This window comes from Mixophyes fleayi, chromosome 8, assembly GCF_038048845.1.
Source record: "Mixophyes fleayi isolate aMixFle1 chromosome 8, aMixFle1.hap1, whole genome shotgun sequence".
NCBI lineage: Eukaryota > Metazoa > Chordata > Amphibia > Anura > Limnodynastidae > Mixophyes > Mixophyes fleayi.
The window spans coordinates 75,730,662-75,757,099 of NC_134409.1; the positions used below are offsets into that span (position 1 = coordinate 75,730,662).

At 42.5% G+C, this 26,438-nt stretch overlaps 1 protein-coding gene across 9 annotated transcripts in view; it reads left to right on the forward strand.

Moving 5' to 3' along the window:
- The window catches only part of SELL (selectin L), a 470,693-nt gene that overhangs the window by 304,005 nt on the left and 140,250 nt on the right, over positions 1-26,438 (forward strand). For all 9 annotated transcript variants that reach the window (XM_075182749.1, XM_075182751.1, XM_075182754.1 and 6 more), the window contains one exon: positions 18,475-18,660. In XM_075182749.1, coding sequence (XP_075038850.1) covers positions 18,475-18,660 — 186 coding nt within the window. The remainder of the gene's footprint in view (positions 1-18,474; positions 18,661-26,438) is intronic.

Here is a 26,438-nt window from a genome sequence, read left to right on the forward strand (position 1 = left end):
ATTTTTGGAAGGAGAACAAGAGCATATAACATAAAAACTCGAAAGAACACACATACTTTGTACAACACTTTGCATAAAGGAAACTTCTAGTAAGTGCAATATTAAATATTTGAGGAAAAAAAATTGCTTCTTAAACGCGCACCTTTAAGAGTAATTATAGTGAAATTGTAAGATTTGGGCAACACTAAAGAATACAGCTTGTAAGTGTATTTTCACTAGAGGGCAGCACCATCTTGGAAAAAGAGTAACCTTATCTCACATGAGAGTGGGAAATTTTTATCACAAGATTTTTTGTAATATATTTATTGTTTTGGGTTTTTTTTGGAATTCACATGTGTTATTATGGTTAACAATATCACACTATGTTGAGTTTTTGCTTGTTACATATGTCTACTTTCGTCTACGAAAATTAGAAAATACTAAAACACAGAGTTTTGAAGGAAAAAAACGCACTTCAGAAGAAAGTCATTAATCATTTATGTACTTTTTATATTATTATTCACATTAGTTTTATATTGGGAGGGATACCTATAGCGCTGGAATCTCTTACCTCTTTCTTATATTTTAAATTATATGTTTTTTTTTATTCATAAATAATGTTCACAAGAAAAACTTCCATGGGTGCTTTTCCGATGTTAACCAACTAGGGTTTGCTAAATGGGGGCTTTCTGATATTTAACAAAGAATTTTGAGGGGCAATGTGGACTTTAAATTAATGGCTCATTTGTAGACAATGGAGGGGAGTTGTAGGTAAAGGAGATCCTAATATGGGGTCCTTTAAGGAAATACGTCAAGTATCAAAAATATGTCAAGTATTTCTTGTTTCCATAGCTAAAATAAACTTCTTGAAAATGGAGAGTGCTTAAACTACATTGGTCTCCATAAATATAGCACCTGCAGATAAGTAAGTTTTTATACTGAAAGTATGGCGACCACACTGTTTTCATAATGAAACTCTCCAAAATATGGATATGTTTATATAATTCTGGTTTCCATGAATATGCCGTCTACAACATATAAAATGGTGATCAGTTTATTCAGTTGGCTCCATAAATATGGCACCTGGCATATATAATTTTAATAATATAAAGAAATCAAGATAGGAAACTATTCTAGTCTATAATTAACAGTTTATCTTTGATAAGACCATTGTGACATGTGTGAGTCAGCCTGAAAGGCAATTTGTACTAGAGTATGGCTGACATTATATCATTTGTTGAATGGAATTTGAATGAAATATGTAGTTTGTGACTGTTTGCCTTTGAGTGCAGATGGCCAGAATGTGAAACTGGATTTCATGAAGTTTCTTTGTTATTTTGAATGGATTGAATGCAAGGTATTTGTTATGTGAAACTGTTTAATATGAATTTGGTCAGTTTATGTTAGAGTATGGCTGAGATTAGAGAGTGTGATGTTCCATATGAGAATTGTAGTTTAGATAATAGAGATGGTGGGATTAATATTTGACTGTGTCAAGATTGTGATGTGTATATAGGAAATATATGCATTTTGTTGTAACTTGGTTGTGAGATAGCATTTGGATTAAACAGTATTCTGTGCTGAATATTGTCTAATCTGTGGGTTTGTTTGCTGTGAAAATGAAGGAATTTGTATACAGCTTTCCTCCATACACACTCCCCTCCCCCCGGATACACACATCACACAATATACACACATCCTTAATACAATAGGCACTATTTCATACTACACCCTCACACCATACAATACAAGCTTTTTCACACACCATTACTACAATAGGTGACATACACACAATAATTTATATATTTGTAAACAAACAATGAAAGTAATGTATTGAATTAACATCTATGCTACACTATCCATGCTAATAGAGTAAGCAAAACCTGTTGATGTTGTTACACTGTAAAATACACTCTTTTAAGTCTAAAATTGTTACAATTAGAATAATAATTACATTTCAAAACATTTTAAATGAAGCTACATCTTGTGTGCAGTCTTTCTCAAAAATATATGCATAAGCTTATAATATAATATCGGTCCTGTGGATTTACAACAGAATAGGAAGTGTATTCTTTGGGTAAAACCTGTACTACCTTTTGCAAGGAGTTTGTTGATGGTAATAGTCATAAAAACATTATTAATGGTCGTCAACACATTTGCCAGACTATTAGGTAACCCATTCTCAGTCTTTAACAACGCATGTAACATATTATTTTAATAATAGAATGTAATTACAACAGTAAATCATTCTAGACAACTATTAAGAATATAAACCAGATAAAATTATGATGGCACACTTCTTATCTACTATAATAGAATTTGAAATAGGACAGGATATAAACACACCATTTTGGAATGTTTTTTTGATATATTGATTACACAGCAGTGATCAGAGAATAATTTATGTAATTTCTTGTGCTGGGTCACATCTATATACATATATAATAGTAATTAAGTAATTCAATATTGTATGTAAAGTCTTAGTGCTGGTGTTGTCCCCTTGGAGTAGAATGTCCACCAGATTATCTTTATTTTAGGCATGCATATTGAATCCTTTGTTTTATTGTATAAATAAATATGTTACTACACTTAAGTGGCCTTTGTGGCCTTTTATCCCTTCTAGTGATGGTAATGGCAGTCTGTTCCAGATCAATATTGGAGCCTTCATATATACAAACATTCCCCAGTGATGCATATAGCAGAAATTCTCTCAAGTGTGACATACCAAGGATTTATGACCCAGAGACTCCAATAAATTGAAGTTCTTCAGATAAGAGCATTTTTATTTATATACTTATGAATGTATGCAGCAGTCCAGTAAATTATTATTTATGATTCTTAAAAATACTACAGTATAAGCGTTCTACCAATTTTGTGTTGTCTGCACACATACACACACACACACACACACACACACACACTTGTTTTTATTGCATCTTGAGGACCCATGTCTGGAAAATTACGTATTCAGACACCCTTTTCCTAATGCCCTGTCTACAGAACAATTATAGGGGTATGTGTAGGAGCGGTTTGTCACCAGAGTTACAACATGAGATTTGCACTTTGACTTTGTATAAAGTACTGACACGGACTGCAAGATGGGGAAAGTGTCATGTATTTTGACTGTCTGAGGACATCCACATTCCCGCATACATAAATGAATAAATAATAACAATGGTAGGGAAAGGTTTGTGTATCCTGGCCGTCTGAGGACATCTGCATGCCGCTTACACTAACACTTAGCCATGGAGGCTACAGTCCTGTTCAACCACTTTGCATCATTTCAACAAGTTTAATCCCTCTTTAAAGCTGTTATACAGTTCTTTATGTAGAATTTCATCCCCGACCAGCTCCTACCTATAAGCATGGATGGATCAGCAATGAGGCACGCAAAACAGTCTTGCTTTCCGGGCACCCGGCATGTCTGTATAAACCTCATCAGGTGTTTCTCCACAGCCTGGACCTCCTCTCTGTCTCAGGATTTCCTCTGCACTTCTTTGCAACCTGAAAGGAAGTAGAGTGGTCCATTATGGCTCCGTAAAATACAGAGAAGGCAAAGTTCTTCTGCCTAGCGAAACTGTGTGCTACACCTACCTGTAGAAGACATGGCTGGGCACTGGTCCCGTGTTGCAAGGTCCATACACCACCTCTCTTCTGACTTGGAAGTGTCAACTAAAGGCTTGGCCACTTGTCTCTCTATCATGGGGCATTGCTCATCATCCGACATGTCGCTCTGTAGCTGGACCTGTTCTGAAAAGAAACAGATATGTAAATGACTGAGGTAAAAGTCAAAAGCATACACCAGACACCAGATTTTCCACTTACCGTCTGGATCAATGTGTATCTCGTCCAAATTCTTGCCTTTGAATAATGCCAGTCTGCCACTCTCGAGAGCCATTAACAGTTTGCTGATCTTGGCGAATTGGAGGGTACCTTCTGGGAGTCGGTAATTCTGCCAGTGTACCCTGATGTCGTGCCAAAGGAAGTTTGCCAACTGATCCAGTTCTGTGTCATTTAGGTTGAGGACCTTCGAGAGAGTGGCAATGTGCTTTCGAAGTTTTGTGGAAGACAGCGTGTGAGGATGCTTGGCCCCACACTCTCGGACAAACAGTTGCATGCAATCAGAGCCTCTGAAGTGTGACAAGGCAGCTGGTCTGGCGAACATGTAGACATTTTGACTATCCACTCCACATTTGTCACGCTTTTCTGCGAGAAGTTCTATTGCAGCTTGCATGGCTGGTGTCAGCAAGATGGGGACTTTTGTCCCTTGTTTTCCTCGGATTTCAATGCGAGTGAAGTGCTGGCAGAGCTTCCTCTCAACCTCGAAAAGCGCTAGGAACACATTTTGAAACTTTAACTTCCCTTCTTCCATTGAACAAGATCACCTGTGCCAGGGTGACTTTTGAAAGTAGTGCCCAGTGGTTAACCATAGACTCGGTTGATAGACCACTTTAGTAGGCTTGCTGCTTCTCATCTAGGTACAAGTGCATCTTTTAACATCTTCCGTGAAAAGTAAGAGCTGAGGCATGTTCCACTAGGACTCCTTAAGAGTTTTCAATGCAGCCTATTAGATCAACTCGTTCCTTCTCGCCTCATATAGCTTCCTGAAATTTTGTGTGTTTTCAACGCAGCAGTGCAGCCCTCCATCATGGCTCGGCACTACACAATGCTTGCTATCTTTTGCAGGCCACGCCCGATCTTGAGTGCCAGTGAGGGCGTCTTAAATGTACCTGTCTCTTCATCATAGCCAGCTACGTGTTTCACAGCGTCTACTACATGCAGAAAGTTTGATGGGGCGGTAAAGTCTTCCATCCTCTCCAAAGGGGTAGCTCTTCTGGCCTGTAGCAGTAGCCTGCCCTTTTCTCTAAGCTTCTGACGGATGTACTCGTGCCTGCCAACATCTGATTCGACCCGGTTGAACAGATGCTGTCCCATCTGCATGATGTATCGGTCATTTTTGATTGCGAGGAAGACTTCATTCTGGGTCATGTCTGATGTCAGGTGGAACAGGCTGAGCAAAGTCGCACAGTGACTGTACTTGCCAGGTGTGAGCTTGTTGCCCAGGCTACCATTAACAGTTTGGGCATGCTAGTGTTTGTATTACTACAAACAAACGCGTGTTGCGCTCAGTATGCATGTCTTGATGAATCAGGCCCTAAGAGTTGTGGGAAACACTTGATACATAAGGATGCAGAATAGCAATTTTTCTGCTGGCGGGGAAAGGGCATATTGCTTTTGTAGGGCTGGAGCATTAACAGAAATAATAAAGCAGCCATTGGTGACTGACATTACTGTGCAGTTACTGGTAGTGGGATTTGGCTGGAATGAGAAGAAAAAGTGCGAGGTGGAGTCATGAAACGTGAACCAGTCATGGTAGAAATCTGAAAAGCAGCTGGCATGTATAACTGTCCTTTACCACTGAATATTTTGCTAATTACTTTTACCCATGTATTACTTCAGATTTTTTGCCCCTGCTTGGCCTGTGAATTTACCTGTGGATTATTAATCCTTCTATCTGTGAGGTTCATTGTTCCTTGGCTTTTATAATTCTTATATATTCTTGTTACCATGTATATAGATCAACCTGCTTAAAATGCATAGTGTTGATTCCTTTCCTCATGTACCCAAATTACTTCAATTAAACTCTACATACTTAATACCAATAATAATAATGACACTGATGCCAATGTTAGTTTTGGAAGAAAGATCACAGCTTATTTAAAACCGAATAAAAAAATGAGGTGGCAGAGCAGGGCAGTCAGCTAAAAAGCATATACCAATAACTTGGAAGATCACCTTCCCACCAACCCAGGTTAAACCTTATCTATTGGCCGGTACTATTGTGAGGCAATAAGAGACTATACCCCCTCTGGACTCATCAGTGTTATGCCCTTACTAGGTATCCCAGAGTCTTCTTTACTAGAGCAACCCAGAGTTTAGGGCTTCGAAGGGGACAGTGACCCTTAACCACCAACCGCGTAAGTACCGTCTGCTAACTGCAAGCCGACTGCGAAGCTCTCCCACCACAGCCATGAACCTTTAATGGACTCATGGCCCACCACCCCTAGAAACCAATAAAGACCCCACTCCCGAATAAAGTAGCTCAATAAATAGCCTAATGCTTTCCGTCGTTAAATGAACCCCATCTGTTCTAAACAGGTGTCCTTTATCAATTGTTATTAGGGGATGATCAACGACTGTGCCCTGTAGGGCTCTGATGTTCTGTCTCGCTTATCAATTAATTTTCTTTACCACTCGTGCTAAAATGACGGGGGAAAATCTCCGATCCACATGACAACTGGGGTATAATATTAGACCAACAGATCTTAATTTTTGGCCATTCTGCATGAATATGCTTCAAGTCTTCCTGAATACGAATGATTAAGTCAAGGGATTTGTCTTTACCCACATTGTTGCCACCCAAGTGAAAGACTGCTATATCGGGAACGCCATTAATACTTATTTCCTGTGTTAAAAGGGGGATGAGTTCTGACCATTCCATTACTCGCTTTCGTAACCACCTCATGTCAACTGTGTGGGAAAAAATGTGACCAATTGTGTGCCAAGCTATGCTTTGATGCCCAAAATATGAAAGAGTGATCTATGACCCATATTTGCCTCTTCTTGTCGGCTGGACCTAGGACAAAAGATATATATCTTCATCAACATGTGCAGAAAAAAAGCAGGCATCGAAGCCGTTGCCACTCATAACAAACAGAAGAAAAACTTTCTTTACCAGAGGGCATAATCATCGCCAAGGAGCCTGGGGTCCATCTATTACCAAAGCAGGAATCCAACCTACTGCCACTTAAATAAACCCTCCTTACTAGAGGGAAGACTTGTACGAAGCCAAATAAGGCAATCTATAATAATTCAGCAGGAATTCAAACTGCTACCACTGTATACTGACCCTCCTTACTAGAGGGTATAACCATGTAAAGGAGGCGGATATTCCGACGAAGGTCCCATATTCTGACGAACATCAGGAATCTGATCTGCTGCTACTTTAACTGACCCTCCTTACTAGAGGGGGAAATCAAACATCAAGGAACCTGCTGCCACAACCTGTAACAACCCAGCACACCTCTTCACTTTGAGAGGTCTATCGGGTAACTTCAGGAAAAACTCCCATGCGAGCGATGGAGTTTATCTGGACACACACAGAAAAGGAAGGGACGAAAAGGCAGGTAACCCAAACAAAGGTGAAAACCCATAAAACCCTGGAGGCTCACCACTAATCAGGTCTTGATCCAAGGAAAAAATGGAAAAAATCCCTTCATGCCCCCGTTCAACACGGCGAGTGGCCATGGGTCACCCACCAACAGCGAAGGGAAAATGAGTGGTAAAAGAGGAGAAGGAAGGTTTGGTTAACATAACTTTATGCATCAGGCCTTATATACACCTCCTATAAGTATGTGACTGCCATCTCCCAAGAAATTTTGTAAGGGGGGAATACGTTAGCATGTAACCACGACAATGCACCCTCTTAAAGAAAAATCCCCTTTAATCGTGAATCTATAGTGACCAGGCAGATAGCCAGGTCATCATTGGCGAGAAGGTAATCAGACGCCCACTGGACCGTTGTACCCGTTAACTTTCCAACTACTGGGGAGGGAACAACTATTATAGCCAGCCAGGCAGAGCCATCTGGTACCAGGGGGCGACCATGCCCTATAAAACAAACAAAGGCTACACCAATAGGGACCAATCGTAGTAAATTGGGAGCCCACAGCCATTAGGTCTGAACCATGCCTAGACAGCATCGGACTTCAATCCCTTAAGTGCTGTAACGCTGTGATGGAAAAACAGTCTAAAGCTGTGGCAGTAGCCGGCCCCAAATCTAATGTTTGGGTGCCAACATGGTGCCAGTCAGAACGATAAAGTCCATGGACCACATAAAATTCATCCCATAGCATCACGTTAACCACATGGGGGAGCTGTATTCTGTCAACTTAAAGCCGCATATAGGCAACCAGCAATATAATCAGATAAAGTGGGGGAGTGGGGGGGCCATAGTCCGTCAACTGAAAGCCGCATAGAGGCGACTAGCAAAATGATCAGATCAAGTCAGGGGGGCAGAGACCCTAGGGAAAATATTCGGTTGGTTGCTCATGTCCCCATGATGTGGCCTAACCTGTGTGCCTACCATAAACCTCTGTGTAGCAAGCTACCCATACTGTGTAGCGTGAATGATCCGCTCTGCCATTCCTTATAGCTATTGAATTACCATCTTCCTCCATGCTTTACAGCTTTAATGGAAGAGACTACAGAGGCCGCAGCTGTAGCTGCCCCAAACCTATCTGAAAGGGTGCCAGTGGTCGAAGCCTGTATGCTCAATGGCTCGCTAAAATGATATCAGAGATCAAACAGGGAAACGTGTCTGCATGACAGTGATACCTTATGGTGTCAAAACGCTAAAGACCTTGAATGTGGTCATGAAAAGTTATACTAAAGTAAACCCTAAGCTGTGCAAATAAATTGGGTCAAATCGGCCGCTAAACAGTCAATGGTATAGTGTTCATCTAGAATGTCTGGTATAATATCCTCAAATTCTAAAGCAGTGTAGTGCAAGCAAAAACTAAGATAAGTATCACTTCAAGCAAGAAATTATTATAGGTTGCATGATGGAGATAAGCTCTTTGGCGATTCCTAATTAAGAAAACTTTTATGTTCTGCAACTGACTGTAGGTGTCTAAGGTGATCCACTTCAAATTAACTAATATACCAATTTATGTCACTTTATACGTAGCCAACTGTGCAGCACAAAACGTATAAAAACAGCAGGTAAAACTATATATTATGTCTACATGTGTATGAGCTATTAAAGTAATTTTATCGTTTTCCAATAAGCACTGTCTAAGCGATATTTTGTGTTTCTAAAGCACAAACAATTTATTTAGTAGATGCAAAAGTTTTTGCAGTTCAATATATAATTATAATACAGTACAGCCGATACCAAATACATACATACCACCGCGCCCTTCGCTGCGCTCTCCTGGTACCAGCTATAGTACTTCACTCCAGAAGACTGTGGTCAGAGAATGACTGCAGCTGGTCCCAGCTAAGCTGTATATATACATACACTCAATGTTACAGAGACAAAAATACAGAAGATGTGGCTTGCTTCTATTGGTCCAGGCTTCAGGAGAGTCCAGTGTACTGCAAGTCATAGGCCAGTTCAAACTAAAATATCCAAAGGTGGGGGTCAGCTCTCCAGGGGATGCACTCCGATTTTCCCACCAAGAATCCAGTTTAAACTAGTCTATTCACATTATACAGACAGTATCATTTTAAACATTAATTCCCTAACATCGCAGTCCCGAGCCTGTAGCATAGCCTTAACTTCTGTGCTTATTGACCCAAAGGTGAAATAAAGGACCAATTTGTATCCCTTCGTCATGAGTTAACTATGAGTCACGAATATAAAAGCGTCATCCAGGGGTCTTTGGATTAAGTCTACTGGCATATAGATGATTGAAATTTAGCTCTGCTAAAAGTGAGACCCAGATCATTCTCCGCGCCAGATATATACTAGCCGTATTCATTAATGTAAGGTAGGTGCCACTTCTGCAATGTACCTAAGGGAAGTACATATTGATGGCCATAAATTAAATCGTAAAACGCCAATGCCTGCCAGGTAATGATTATGAAATCAAACAATTCCAGAGCAAGTGGGTGAGTAGCGTAGCTTTCTTGTTACTGTATGAAAGGCAAACACGCATCTTACTGGGGAAGGAAGGGGGGGCTATGCCTTATAAACCATCACCACGATATCCTCGCCATGGATGTAGTCAACAGAACTCCGCCAAATTAAGGTGCTCTATTATCTAGCTCAGGGAGCATGTGTGTAAAGAGCCTCACCCGATTATGCGGACCCCAGCCGTATATGGCAAGTCAGAAATGTACTATAAAGCCTGTTGTGTGGTTTAGTGCAAAATACCGTGTGTGCACCATACTCACTGGGATGCGTTGTCGGTCTCACATGCCTGGAATCCCTCCGCTCATGCACGTCACGCTGAATGCGTCAATCCTCAGCTCTGCTCCACACTAACCGCTGTGAAGAATCTGAAAAAACTGAAAACAGGAGACATGTTATAACCCAGCAGTGGGTGCCCCTAATTTCTGTGGGAGACCAATCACAGAGACTGTTACGCCCTGGGCGAACTGGGGGGTGGGGGGTGTATGATTGTCTGGTATGTAGTTGTCAGGAGTACGAATACAAAAATATACACATGAAATTACCTATATATATATATTAGAGATGGGCGGATCCGATTCCCCGAGAACCGAACCCACCCGAACTTTGGGTATCCGAGTACCGAGCTGAGTAGCTCGGTACTCTCCCGCCCGTTCCAAATCCAAATCGAGGCCGAACGTCATCGTGACATCGTCGGATCTCGTGGCTCGGTTCTCGCGATACTTCAAGATTATAAATACACGCCTCCACAGCAATCCATCACCATTTGACAGAAGGAGAGAGCAGGGTGTAGTCACAGGCTGATTAGAGCAGGGACAGAGAATACAATATTCTTATTACAATTGCTGTAACAAAAATCGCTAGAGAAGAGAGGAGGATAGAGGTTTATTTTATTTTTGTAATATTTGGCACTCCCCAGTGTTTTTGGGGTGTCCCCCATATATGTGCATAAATATTTCTGGCTGTCAAAAGTCATATCTGTCAGCAGTATCTATCAAATAATTTTTAGCACTCCTCAGTGCTTTTGGGGGTGTCCCCCATAATTGTGCATAAATATTTCTGGCTGTCAAAAGTCATATCTGTCAGCAGTATCTACCAAATAATTTTTAGCACTCCTCAGTGCTTTTGGGGTGTCCCCCATAATTGTGCATAAATATTTCTGGCTGTCAAAAGTCATATCTGTCAGCAGTATCTTACCAAATAATTTTTACCACTACAAGTGCTTTGCGCTCAGAATGGATTCAAAGCAGTCCACATATGATCAGAATGAGTAACCAGGTTCTGTCACCAGTCCTGATGTTAGTGTTCCCAGTACGTAATCTGGGCAAGGCGATGTCAAACTACAGAGTGTTTCGAAATCAGTCCAAAAAACAAAATAATTTTTTTTTTTTACTGTGTTGAAGCGAAAAAGAAGTGTTACTGAGCAAAAGTTAAGTGCCGATAAAAAAAAAATTGCCAACATGCCATTCTACACACGCAGTGGCAAAGAGAGAATGAGGCCTTCACCTTTGGCTATCAGTGGCAGATCCCAAAAAGTTACCGAGCCTACAATTGGTGCACAACTACTGTTACGCGTCAAAGCCGAGCTGCAAGATATCAGTAAGGCATTAGAGAATAATGTTTGCTCTGACTCACAAATGACACCAATCCCTGTGGAGAGTCCATCTAACAGTGATATGTCTAATCGTGAGCATTCTGTTAGTGTACCCATAAAGAAGTTCTACTGATGTGTACCTGAACAGCCCGAGTGTAGCCGGTGATACACAAATTGAGGATGCCACTTTGGAAATAGAAGAGGATGAGGGGGAGATTTATGGAGGTGACGTGGGCGCGAATGTGGATGTTGATGATTATGATGCAGACAGATACCAAATTACCTTTCTCAATTTTTATTTATAGTCTAGATTATATAACGGCTGAATAGTTTTCTATTTTACTCCTAGTGGAGAGGGGATCTAATGCAGACAGATACCAAACTGCCTTTGTCCATTTCTATGTATATTCGAATTTCTAGTTCTACAGTCTATGCAGGCTGCTTTTTTTTCTATTTTACTACACATGGATGGTGGGGGGGGGGTCTGATGCAGACAGATACCAAACTGCCTTTGTCCATTTATTTGTATATTCAAATTTCTAGTTCTACAGTTTATGCAGGCTGCTTTTTTTATATTCAACTACAAGTGGAGGGCGGGGGGGGGGGCATAGATAGCCACCAAAATACCGTGGTCCATTTAATTTTACTTTCTAGCTCCACAGTCTGTGCAGGCTGCTTTTTTTATATTCAACTACAAGTGGAGGGCGGGGGGGGGGGGCATAGATAGCCACCAAAGTACCGTGGTCCATTTAATTTTACTTGCTAGCTCCACAGTCTGTGCAGGCTGCTTTTTGAATACTCAACTACAAGTGTAGGGTGTAATATACACCCAAAGACGATGGCTACATTGCCAATAATCAAAGATGGAGGAGGTAGACAACCATGTTTGACTGAATAATTTGCAGACAAGTGTTCGCATTAAGGACGGCCTACCAGGAATTAAACAGTTTTTTTCATAATTTACTAGCTTTAGAATTACCTCACTTATCTAAGAAATTGGTGGAGCACTAAATTAGGTTATTTTAGACCAAAAAAATGGTATTTTTTTCAAAAATAGCAAAACAAAACCAAAACCAAAACACGCAAGGGCGGTTTTGCAAAACCAAAACACGAAGGTAATCCAGATCCAAAACCAAAACCAAAACATGGGGGTCAGTGACCATCTCTAATCTAATATATAAAAGAGAAAATTTGTCCTTCTGTCCTTCTGTCTGTCTTTCTATACAAATCCACATTTTTAAAGCGAAGATCATGAAATTTTGCATATGAGTGTATATAAACATGATGGAGGCAACTAAAAAAATTTAAAATTTAAATTCATTACGGGGTGGGGATGGCAAGGGGGGTAACACCTAAAAATCATCTAAAACAACCATAACTCTGGAATGACTGGAACAATTTACACCAAACCTGGTACACATATGACTTACAGTCTGACAACAAATATTGTGGGGGCAAGACACCCCTAGCACTCCTAAGGGTGGGGGTGGCGAGGGGGGTAACACCTAAAAATCATCCAAAATGACCATAACTCTGGAATGTCTGGAACAATTTACACCAAACCTGGTACACATATGACTTACAGTCTGACAACAAATATTGTGGGGGCAAGACACCCCTAGCACTCCTAAGGGTGGGGGTGGCGAGGGGGTAACACCTAAAAATCATCGAAAATGACCATAACTCTGGAATGTCTGGAACAATTTACACCAAACCTGGTACACATATGACTTACAGTCTGACAATAAATATTGTGGGGGCAAGACACCCCTAGCACTCCTAAAGGTGGGGGTGGCGAGGGGGGTAACACCTAAAAATCATCGAAAATGACCATAACTCTGGAATGTCTGGAACAATTTACACCAAACCTGGTACACATATGACTTACAGTCTGACAATAAATATTGTGGGGGCAAGACACCCCTAGCACTCCTAAAGGTGGGGGTGGCGAGGGGGGTTACACCTAAAAATCATCGAAAACGACCATAACTCTGGAATGTCTGGAACAATTTACACCAAACCTGGTACACATATGACTTACAGTCTGACAACAAATATTGTGGGGGCAAGACACCCCTAGCACTCCTAAGGGTGGGGGTGGCGAGGGGGGTAACACCTAAAAATCATCGAAAACGACCATAACTCTGGAATGTCTCAAACAATTTACACCAAACCTGGTACACATATGACTAACAGTCTGACAACAAATATTGTGCAGGCAAGACACCCCTAGCACTCCTAAGGGTGGGGGTGGCGAGGGGGGTAACAACTAAAAATCATCTAAAACTACCATAACTCTGGAATGTCTGGAACAATGTCTTGGAAGAAGTTCCAAAAAAAAGGGGAAATATATTTTTTCTGGATGCACCCGGAGGAACAGGTAAGACGTTTCTCATCAAGTTGTTACTTGCTAAAATTCGAGTACATTCCAAGATAGCTATTGCTGTGGCCTCTTCTGGAATTGCTGCAACTTTGCTCCCTGGTGGAAGAACAGCACATTCAGCTTTCAAGTTACCGCTTAATCTGGCCCGAAGTGAAACTCCCGTCTGCAATATCACTAAACGAACAGAAAAAGCTCAGATTCTGCAGCAATGTCAGGTCATTGTATGGGATTAATGCACCATGTCACACAAAAATGCTTTACAGGCCCTCAATCAAACACTTTTTAAGAGGCAATGATTTACTAATGGGTGGAGTCACTGTTGTATTGGCTGGAGATTTTCGACAAACATTGCCGGTCATTCCAAAAGGAACAATGGCGGATGAAATTAATGCATGCCTTAAATCATCACATCTTTGCAGGCATGTTCGCACTTTGCGACTAACCACAAATATGAGAGTTTCTCTGCATGGCAACACAATGGACGGTCAGTTTGCTGATCATTTGTTAAATATTGGGAATGGTTTAATGCCGCTTCATCCAGTAACTGGTCTCTTCAAACTCAGAGAAACACTTTGTAACACAGTTGTGTCTTAAAATTCTTTAAATCACGGGCAACGCGGGGTATTCTGCTAGTATACCTATATATCTATACATACTTTTGTCTACATATATATATTTACACATACATATACCAATAGATAAATATACACAAATAGGAACAAACATATAGAAACCCATATTATGACCTACTTATGTACCACTTTCTTGTATTCATATACTTCAAAATTATTTATATATTCATATTCGGAAATGAGACAGGTGGGTTGGGAGCAGCTGCAAAATTGGGGCAAAGGTAAAGCATCTGAACTCCCCAGATTTCGTAAGCACGGAGGTACATATATATAATTTATTCATACAAGCAAAAGGAATTTCTCTTTTACCATCAGGGGGTTACACACACCATTTCCTGAGAAACTAATTAAGCTTGTGTGATGTGCCTATTTTATTGCCTGCCATTTGGATATTTTATTGCATAATAAAGAGTGAGGAAAAAAAATAAAAAATTAATAGGGATCAGCCAGTCTTATTTCTATTTTAAAATTAGAGGGACCTATACTATACAAATAAAAATGGAAAACTTTCATCTAAGTAAGATACCCTAAGGGTACAGAGTAGAATTACCACAGCGATAAGGCTACAACACCAGTCTTTTAAAACAAACTAATAATAATGTTCTTAGAAACATAAAACATGCTCTTCTCTGCATATTTGCCTTCACATGCATATATACATGTTTTTTGGTAGAGTTTGCCATATTGATGCCCAGACTAGCTCAAAGTGAGCCGCACAGGCTTTAGCAGCCAGAGAAAATAGCACACTGGTATCTGCGTACTTCATCTTTGCCAGTCACAGTCTAAATGTCTATATTTTATATAACCTGCTCGAAGCTGGGGTTCAGCTGCAATTTCATAGTTCCTTCATATAGACCATTAATATATTTTTATTTTAATATTATTGATATAAATAATAGAAATTTTTATAAGAAATAATACTGGCTAGAAATAAATTGTGTCACTTCTTTGTACCGTACTTCCAAAACAGTGTAAAAGTGAGGCATAGTTCTACCAATAGAATATTGTTAAAAAGAAAAATACCTGATAAGGGCTTTTCCATGCCATGGATCAGAACATTTGTTCAGATTCCAGGGCAGTAGGAAGCTGTGCCTCACTGATAGGTGCCCTTGCAATGCCACATGTATCAGTAACAGATACACATGGCATTGAAAGAGTGTTTCTGGCCAGGGGAAGGTCCTGCGGGAAGCCACACACCTGGGGGATGTGTCACGCTCCATGGTCTTGCCCCAAATGCATACTATCCAGATTAAGGATCTCTGCAAGTTGGGAGGTATGCATGCGTGGCACCTGAACTCAATACAATACCAGTTTCTGCTCATACACCATTTGTATTGGTATAGAGCACTGCGCTCCATCTCCTGTAATCCTTGGTGGTCTAGTGGGACAGGAACTGGGGCAGTGACGCGGCTGTCCGTATAACGGTATTGCCCATGCGCAAATCCAAAGTGAATTTTCTTCCGTTTTATATGTAGAAGTAAGAAGCGGCATTGGTGCGAGTGAAAGGTGGTTACCTGAGGCGAGACAAGGTGCAGGTCAGAGGTAGATCTAAAGAGCGGGAGTGAGAGTGTTTTGATATGAGATTTGAGATGTATGAAGGGGTGGTGTTGCTTTGTAGATAAGGGTGAGTATTTGAATTGGATTCTTGAGGAAACAGGGAGCCACTGCTGGGATTTGCAAAGTGGTGTGGCAGATGTGGAGCGGTGAGAAAGGAAGATCAGTATTGCAGTAGCATTTAGGATTGATTGAAGTGTGGATATATGGGTGTCAGGATTGTCAAATAGCAGGAGGTGGTAGTAGTCAAGACGGGAGATAATAAGCGAATGGAAAAGAGTTTTGGTGCCATGTTGAGTAAGAAAAGGGTGTATTCTGGCAATGTTTTTAAGGTGGAATCGACAGGACTGGGAGAGTGTCTAGATGTATGGAATAAAGCAAGCGGAGTCAAGTGTGACACCAAGGCAACGGGCTTGGGAAACTGAGGAAATTGTGGTGTTATTAATAGTGAGGGAGATTTGAAGCGAGGTGGTGATTCTGGAAGGAGGGAAGATAATAAGCTCTGTTTGGATATGTTGAGCTTAGTTAGCGTTGGGACATCCATGTGCAGATAGCTGAAAGACAGTTGGTTACACAAGATAGTACAAAAGGGTCATGGAGGCTGAATGAGCGAATTATTATTCCATGAGAAGAGTTGTAAAATTAAAATGTAAAGGACCAAGTACAGAGCCTTGTGGGACCCCACAAGATAGTGGGAGTGGAGGGGAGGATGTACCAGAGGTAGAAACCGTAAAGGAGCGGTTTCATAGGTAAGACCAGGAAAGAACTGTGTCACGAAGGCCAATGGAGTGAAGGTTGTGTAGGAGAAGAGGGTGATCAACAGTGTTAAAAGCAGCAGAGAAGTCCAGGAGAATGATTATGGAGAAATGACCCTTAGACTTTGCATTAAGTAGATCATTGATCACTTTTGTGAGAGCAGTTTCAGTGGAATGTAGGGGACAGAAGCCTGATTGCAGAGAGTTGAGAATGGAGTGAGAGGAGAGAATATAAGACAGGCATTTGTACAGTAATCGCTCAAGTAGTTTGGAGACAAAGGGGAGGAGAGAGGTAGGGCGGTAGTTGGAGAGAGGCTGGATTAAGAGATGGTTTCTTTAGAATTAGTGAGATCAGCGCATATTCAAAGGAGGTTAGAAATGTGCCAGCAGAGAGAGGCAGGTTAGAGGTGGGCATGCAGTGGAGAAGAGGGAGCAGAGAAGTTGGGAGGGAATAGGGTTGAGGGAAAAAGTTGTAGGGTGAGACAGTGAGAGGATGAGATGAGTGTAGAGACTTTATCTTCAGTTACTGGAGAGAATGAATTAAGGGGGGATTGAGGAGTGCAGGTGAAGGGTAGAGTGGGTGGAGTTTTTGGAATTTGGCATGAGGAAAGTAGTAGTGTATGTATGTGCTATTCAGACTAGCAGGCTAATTTAAGATATACATCCACATATTTTGTGGTTTGTAAATTACATTTACACACTTGCTGTCAGAGTTTGAGGTTACCAGTTATACAATAACAGTTTAACTTCAGGGGCATATTAATTATTGTCATCCATGTGTAAACTTCAGTTTTTTTATTGTAATTTTCCTGCTACCTTAAATGTTTTGATTTATTTCTTCATTAGGTACCTCATTAGAGCCAGCAAGGTTTACACAAAGACCAAACATTAAAGTTTCAAACCACAGCACCAATGCTCCTTTGTGGTATCACACGATAACTAGCCATGGTACTTCAATCTAACTGTTGGAACTAAAGCTGGTTTTATAGTATATTTGTTCAGGGTCACCCATAGTCCTACAACAATATCTATAAAACTATCCACATAATATACAGAAAAGTGTGTGTGTGTGTGTGTGTGTGTGTGTGTGTGTGTATGGGGGAGGGGGGGGGCTTGCTTAATGCATAACAGCTGCTGATAAATACATAAAGAGGAGTGATACTGAGCAGTTGACCACATTTACAGCATAGCAAAACAGATCAGAATTTCATATACAGCAAAAATTAGCCTGCATTGCAGTAGGCAGATATGAAAACTAGAAACAGAAAAGTAGAATGTGAATAAATTTAATAAGATGTTAATGAAAGTAAGAGACATAAAGTAAATGTAAATTGTACATTAATATAAATCCCCACACATTGATATTTATTCCTTACATGAACCAGCCACATTACCAAATGAATATTACTCTCCAAAATTAGAGACTAGACTCCCTCCAACTATGCACTTAAAGGGGAGGGGGGGTGTATTTACAGTTCTATTCCCTACTATGTAGAATAAGACACTTTTTTTCTCTCCCCACAAATGGTTTGAAAAACGGGAGACCGTGGCGGTTGGTGGGAATGTATTTGGGAGTGATTTGTGCATTAGGCAACTTTGACAATTAAATTTAAAATTGCAGTGTGTTTAAAGGCAAGTCTTGCCTTTAAACACATTGGCGTTTTAAATTTATCTGTCAAAGTTGCTGAATATTGCCAATTTGCACAAATCGCTCCTTAATACATTTTACCCCCGGGTCTCTCACCTATACTTATAACGAGTAGTGCTTGGGGTTATAAAGTCAGAATTTAGGCGTTAAAAGTATTTACAATAAAATGTGCATGCTTCTAGAATACTAATAATGTAACTAATGACTTTATCTTTATTTTATGCTTTTACAGCTCTACAGTGTCCACATTTATCAGCTCATCCTCAGGGGTCTATGAATTGTTCTCATCGATGGGGAAATTTCAGTGTTGAATCCTTCTGCTACTTTGGATGTTTTGATGGATTCTTTCTTAATGGAAGTGATAAGAGCCAATGTCTATCTTCTGGGAGATGGAGCAGTGAAGCCCCACATTGTACAGGTAGTAAAATTTCATAGAGCTTTAGAAAAAAGAAATTATACAAATAAACTGTGACATGAGGTTTCACGAACGCCCAGCCTGTCCCAGATACAGCAATCTGAACAGCTGGGCGTGACTGGCGTCACCTTAGTCATAAGCAATGAATACACCTTTTCTGCCACCACAAAGGATTTATTATTGTGTCCTTACATTCACCAAAACCACTTATTAATGTTTCACACTTAAATCACATATACATGTAGCGTGAGCCTCCCTGGGCTTCGTAAGTTCATAAAGAATCACGGAGAATGCGCTAAGTAAAATTTATTTAATCTGAAAAATGTTTCCAAGGCTTAGGTATTAAAAAAGAATAACAAGACATGCAATATGTTGCACAAATAAGTTTCAGAAAATAAAATAGGAAATAAAACCAGAGTCACTACTTACTTAGTTAAGACTTGGGGGTAAATGTATCAAGCTCCGATTTTGCAAATTCAGCCATTTTCTCATGGGTGTTTCATCTCGCAGATGTAGTAAAGTGAGAGTTGATGTAAAATCGCCAGAGATGTGTTTCTGTCAAAATCGCTATTTACAAAATCGATAGAGATCAAAGTCCCGACTGTTTGCCACTCTAGCTATTCAAGTCTCAAATATATGAATCTGCGATTTATCAAACTCTCCTGAGTTTGCTTTAAAAACTGCCAAATACAACACGCTGCTTGCTGGGCATGCTGATGCTTGTATAACTAGAAGCATCAGCATACCCATGGCAGCCCAAAATAACCAATCTGATTTCTTCCTCTTTTGTCAGCAGTTTTTATCCCAAAATGCTTGAACTATGTCCATGAACATGAACCATGACAAATTATTTTGGACTTTACAAGCAGGGACTTTGGAATTGCAAATTATTTTGGACTTTAAAAGCAGGAACTTTGGAATTACAAATTAATTTGGACATGGTTCAAGCATTTTGGGATTAAAAGCTACTGACAAAAGAGGAAGAAATCAGATTGGTAAGTAATTTGGGTTTTATTATTTTTAATAAATGTATGTGGTATGAATGAGGGTGTTTAGTATATTTATTGTGGTTTTATTATTTTTATTAAAAGTATTTGTGTCATGATTTCCCAGGTATGACCACGGAGAGAGCGTAAGTGTCACGACTGTTAGTGGGTGTATGACTGGTAGAAGGTACCTGCTGTTGTTGGCGCAACTCAGAGGAAGGCGCGGAGTCTAACGTGCCCCTGGTATTCACCAGGAACCCCCGCAAGGAAGTATGGACTCCGCTGCAGGGACACGCAGGTCGCGGTCCTTCCTAGAGTCCACAGCGAGATACAAGGGGGTGTCAGACAGGCCGGTTCAGCAACGTTCAGGTAGAGGAGGTACAAAAGGGAAATCCAGAAGAATGGTGAGGCAAGCCGAGTCGGTAATCTTCAGGGAGCGCAGTACAAAGGCAGAATCCAGATAGGGGTGGTCAAACGGTCCGGGTCAAAAGGGTCACAGGCAGCACGAGGAAGGTCAGGAACAATATAGCAACTGGTACACAGAAACGCTGGAGGCAGGAAGACCTGATACTCTGGCACTGACTAGAGGACCAGACGCGCGATCACACAGTCAGGCGGCCGTGCGGACGGCGCCTGACAGTATACCCTCCTCTTCCTCCTCCTGTTTGAAGGAACTCTTTAAGAATTCTAGGAGCGTGAAGGTCCTGCTTGTCCACCCATGATCTCTCCTCTGGGCCAAATCCTTTCCAATGGACCAGAAATTGCTGTTTGCCACGAAGAATGCGAGAGGCCAAGATCCGACTGACTTCGAATTCAGTTCCATAAGAGGTTTGTATTGGTGGGGGACGACCGGGAGGTCGATAGAATTTATTGAGTACCAGTGGTCGTAGTAATGAGACATGAAAAGTATTATGACATCTCAGAGAAGGAGGAAGTTTCAATTTGAAGCATACAGGATTAATGACTTGCATGATGGTGTACGGGCCAATAAATCGAGGAGCCATCTTCATAGAAGGAACCTTTAGTCTTAGGTCCCGGGTGGATAGCCATACCTGGTCTCCCACCTTAAAGAGAGGAGTGGCCCTCCGATGACGATCTGCAAAGATCTTGTGATGCTGAGTAGCCTTGAGTAAAGCCGTCTTAGTCTTAGCCCAAATGAGAGAAAATTCCCGATAAAGAGTATCTACGGCTGGAACCGGTGAAGAGGATACTGGAAAAGGATCCGGAAACACAGGGTGACTTCCGTATACAATAAAGAACGGAGAGAATCCGGTAGACTCATGAATGTGTTGATTATGGGAGAACTCCGCCCAAGGAAGGAATTGAGACCATTTATTCTGGTTGTCGGAGGTAAAACAGCGGAGGAATGTCTCGAGATCCTGATTGATTCGCTCCGTCTGTCCGTTGGTTTGCGGATGGTATCCCGAAGAGAATTTCAATTCTATGTTTACTCTTTTACAAAAGGTTCTCCAAAACTGGGATGTAAATTGGACTCCGCGGTCCGAAATGATCTCCTTCGGGCACCCATGTAGTCTGAATATCTCCTTGATAAAGATATCTGCCAGACGACTGGCCGTGGGCAGTCCAGTTAGAGGAATAAAATGTGCCATCTTCGAAAATCGATCAATAACCACCCAGATAGTGGTAAACCCTGCACTGAGGGGTAGGTCTGTGATAAAATCCATGGCCACACTTTCCCAAGGGGCATCGGGGATAGGAAGTGGACGAAGAAGGCCTGCCGGGACTCTTCTACAAGTTTTGTGTTGAGCACAAGTAGTGCAGGAAGCAATAAATCTCTCAATATCGGCACGTACATTAGGCCACCAGAAGCGTCGGCAAAGCAGCGATGTTGTCTTCTTTATTCCAGCATGGCCGGCAATGCGGGATGAATGAGCCCACTGCAGGGTCTTGAACCGGAGATGGGGTTCCACAAATGACCGGCCTGGAGGAGGAGAGGACGTTTTGGTCCTAGTAAGGGCTACGATATTAGAAGGATCAATAATATGCTGCGGAACCAATGGTCTTAAACGATCGGAATCGTCAAATGAGCGAGATAATGCATCGGCACGTCCATTCTTGGCTCCCGGGCAGAATGTGAGTTTCATGTCAAATCGAGCAAAGAAGGATGCCCAGCGGGCTTGCCGAGGATTAAGGCAACGAGCCTCTTGAATGAACACTAGATTCCGATGGTCGGTAAACACAGTAACAGGAAATATAGCCCCCTCCAACAGATGTCGCCACTCCTCCAGAGCCGCCTTGATGGCCAGTAATTCCTTGTCCCCTATTCCATAATTACATTCGCTTGGAAGAAATCGTCTGGAGAAAAACCCACACGGGTTGTGTGAGCCAGCCGAAAACTCTTGAAAAAGCACCGCCCCAATGCCTACTGAGGATGCATCTACCTCTAGGAAGAAAGGTCGTTCCTGATCTGGCTGGGACAGAACTGGGGCTGAAGAGAATGCTTTCTTTAACGTTATGAAGGCAGACATGGCCTCCGAAGACCAGACCCTAGGGTTGGCAGTCTTCCTGGTTAACGCTGTAATGGGGGCTATAATGGTGGAGAATCCCTGAATAAATTGGCGATAATAGTTTGCAAAGCCGATGAACCTTTGAATGGCTTTAAGGCCTTGTGGCTGAGGCCAGTCCAGAATAGCTGACACCTTGGTGGGATCCATACAAAGACCTTGACTCGACACGATGAAACCAAGAAAAGATACCTGACTAATCTCAAACACACATTTCTCCAGCTTGCAATAGAGGTGGTGTTTCCGAAGTCTACGTAAGACCTCCTTTACTTGTTCCCGATGAGTCTCCAGATCTTTAGAAAATATTAATATATCGTCTAGATATACTACCACAGAAGTGTATAACAGGTCATGAAAGATATCGTTAACGAAGGTTTGGAAGATGGCTGGGGCGTTGCAGAGGCCGAAGGGCATCACCAGGTACTCGAAATGTCCATCTCTGGTGTTAAAGGCCGTTTTCCATTCGTCTCCTTCCTTGATGCGAATTAAATTATAGGCCCCACGGAGATCTAATTTGGAAAAGATTTGAGATCCACTGAGTTTGTCAAAGAGGTCGGAGATGAGAGGTAGTGGATATCGATTTTTGACAGTGATGCGGTTGAGAGGACGATAATCAATACAAGGCCGAAGAGACCCATCCTTCTTCTTAACAAAAAAAAAACCTGCACCCGCTGGGGAAGTAGATTTGCGGATAAATCCCCGTTTCAGGTTTTCTGAAATATATTGAGACATGGCTGACGTCTCTGGACGAGATAAAGGGTAGGTCCGCCCTTTGGGGATGGGTTGGTCAGGAGAGAAAACAATAGCGCAATCCCAGGGACGATGAGGAGGCAAGATCTCCGCTTCCACTTTACTGAATACATCCTGGAATTCCATATAGGCCTCAGGAAGGTGGGTTAGCTCGGACTGAGCCATTACTTGACATTTAGGAGGCAAGACTCTAGACAGACATTCAAAGCGACATCCTTCACCCCATGACATAACTTGAGCGTGGTCCCAATCCATCTGAGGAGAATGTCTTCTCAGCCATGGTAGCCCCAAGATGAGGGGATTAATGGACCTCGGCAACACCAAAAGTTGGATCATTTCGCTGTGAAGTACTCCTACCCTCAACCGAACAGGAGAAGTCACGGAGGAGATGGAGCCGTGAGTGACACGACTTCCGTCGACTGCCGTCAGAGATAACGGTTGGGGCAATGGGTTCAGAGGTATTTGGAGCTGCGAAGCTAGATCCGCCGAAATGAAGTTCCCGGAGGAGCCGGAGTCCACAAAAGCCGTGGTGGAAAAGGTACCCTTGGGGGTGCTCAGGATGACAGCCATCTGAAATTCTGGAGAATTTTCTTTAGCATAGGGAGCAACTGTGGATTCTCCTAAAACGGCCTCCCCGCCACCGTTTAGGAGGAAGAGTTTCCCGGTTTCTTGGGACAAACTCTTAGCAGGTGTCCCGGATCTCCACAATACAGACACAGGCGTTGTTTGAAGCGTCTCTCCCTCTCTTCAAGGGATAATTTAGAGCGTCCTACTTGCATTGGTTCGTCCACTGGCAGGATGGGATTTTGGAACTGGGGTGCTAGCCGTGGTATGAACCGTTTGCCAGGAGAGCGTTCCTGCGTGCGCTCTTGGTAACGCAAATCCACCTTGATGCACATGGAGATGAGAGAATCTAACTCAGCCGGGAGTTCTCTGGAAATTAACTCATCCTTAATCCGGTCCACCAGACCTTGCCAAAAGGTTGCCACCAGTGCTTCGTTATTCCATTTTAACTCGGAAGCCAGGGTTCGGAATTGAACTGCGTATTGCCCCACGGACAGGTCACCTTGGCGGAGGTTTAACAAGCTGGTAGCTGCAGAAGCAACTCTTCCGGGATCATCGAAGACTTTCCTGAAAGCTTCAATGAAAGAGTTGGAGTTATGAAGAAGTGGACCCCCTTGTTCCCATAAAGGTGAGGCCCAGGCAAGGGCTTGACCACTGAGGAGGGAGATGAGAAAAGCTACTTTGGTGCGTTCTGAAGAAAAGGCCCCTGGGTTGCACTCAAATTGGATGGCACATTGGTTCAGAAAGCCCCTGCACTTCTTGGGATCACCGTCAAACTTTTCGGGTGTCGGGATGCGTACACCGGAGGCCGCTGTAGAGACCGTAACCACACTGGATGCTGTGGATGCCGCAGAGGTTATGGCTGGTGTAGCGGGTGCAGCATTCTGAAATGTATCGAAGCGGGTAGCAATCCCTTGGACACATTGTAGAAGATGCGCTTGGGCTGCTTCTTGTTGCTCCACTCGTTGGGCCAAATGCAGAAGTAGGTCACGAGCAGACGGTTCACCAGACCCCTCCGTTGTCATGGCCAGAGTATACTGTCACGACTGTTAGTGGGTGTATGACTGGTAGAAGGTACCTGCTGTTGTTGGCGCAACTCAGAGGAAGGCGCGGAGTCTAACGTGCCCCTGGTATTCACCAGGAACCCCCGCAAGGAAGTATGGACTCCGCTGCAGGGACACGCAGGTCGCGGTCCTTCCTAGAGTCCACAGCGAGATACAAGGGGGTGTCAGACAGGCCGGTTCAGCAACGTTCAGGTAGAGGAGGTACAAAAGGGAAATCCAGAAGAATGGTGAGGCAAGCCGAGTCGGTAATCTTCAGGGAGCGCAGTACAAAGGCAGAATCCAGATAGGGGTGGTCAAACGGTCCGGGTCAAAAGGGTCACAGGCAGCACGAGGAAGGTCAGGAACAATATAGCAACTGGTACACAGAAACGCTGGAGGCAGGAAGACCTGATACTCTGGCACTGACTAGAGGACAGGAAGGGGTTTAAATAATGTGAGGATCCAATCAGCTTCAGCGCTGAGCGCTGTCATGCCTGCCGCCGGGAATACATAGCGTCCCGTTGCCTAGCAACGGGGCGCGTCATACTGCGGGGGAAGTGGATGGCAGGGGGAATCCGGAAATGACGCGTCTGGTTGCCTAGCAACCAGACGCGCGATCACACAGTCAGGCGGCCGTGCGGACGGCGCCTGACAGTAAGTGGTTAAAGTGGCTTTATTAAGAACACAAATAACAATCCACCACGGATTGTGGCACAGATATACCGAAATGGAAAGACAGAGCAACAGTTCAATGGGATCAACAATATAGAAGACTTAACAGAACTTGGCAATGCAGACTGGAGATGACAACTTGGTAATGCAGACTGGAGATGACAACTTGGTAATGCAGACTGGAGATGACAACTTGGTAATGCAGACTGGAGATGACAACTTGGTAATGCAGACTGGAGATAACAACTTGGTAATGCAGACTGGAGATGACAACTTGGTAATGCAGACTGGAGCTGACAACTTGGTAATGCAGACTGCAGCTGACAACTTGGTAATGCAGACTGGAGCTGACAACTTGGTAATGCAGACTGAAGCTGGCAACTTGGTAATGAAGACTGGATTTGACAACTTGGTAATGAAGACTGGATTTGACAACTTGGTAATGCAGACTGGAGCTGACAACTTGGTAATGCAGACTGGAACAAACAACTTGGTAATGCAGACTGGAACAAAGCACATGGAAATGCTCACAGGAGTGACCTGATGATCTGGCACAGACTGTTTGAAGCAGGCAGGTTTATATAGGCCTCATGCAGGTGATACAACTCCCAGTGATCAAGGAAAATAACCAAAGTAGCACAGTGGCCCCTTTGGTGGGCAGTGGTACTACAAGTAGAATGCATAACAAATCCAATAGAGTCACTGCAGACAGCAGCTGCAGAATGCAAATCGTGACAGTACCCCCTCCTTAAAGGGCGGATTCCAGACGCACAAATACTAGAGATGGTCGGAAAAGTCAAAGTCATAGTCCAGAATTGGGCATGTAGTTGAGAAGGCTTCATGCAAGGACGGGAAGGGTATAGAAACCACACCACAGGGGAGTTGAGATCCAGGAGAATCTTTCTTCTTCTTCTTCTTCTTCACTTTCTTTTATGGTTTTTAGAGGGTTGCTGGAAATGGAGTGAAGAAAACGATAATCTCAAAGTTGGAGTAGCTGGAGATAGAACATGAGGCATAGATAAAAGACCTGGGAGTGAGATTGGCAAGTGCTGGTGTAAATTCTTCGATCACGGCCTCAGTAAAAAGCTGTAAATCAGACAGAATGGGATCTTGGGTTTCAATTAAGGGCTCTGCGCATTCCAGAGCTTCCCCTGTAAAGTTGGCTAACATGTAAAACACTGCCTTTCGTTGAGTATCAAGGAGGTTGGATGCAGAGGGAAAATAGGACATACAAAATTTAA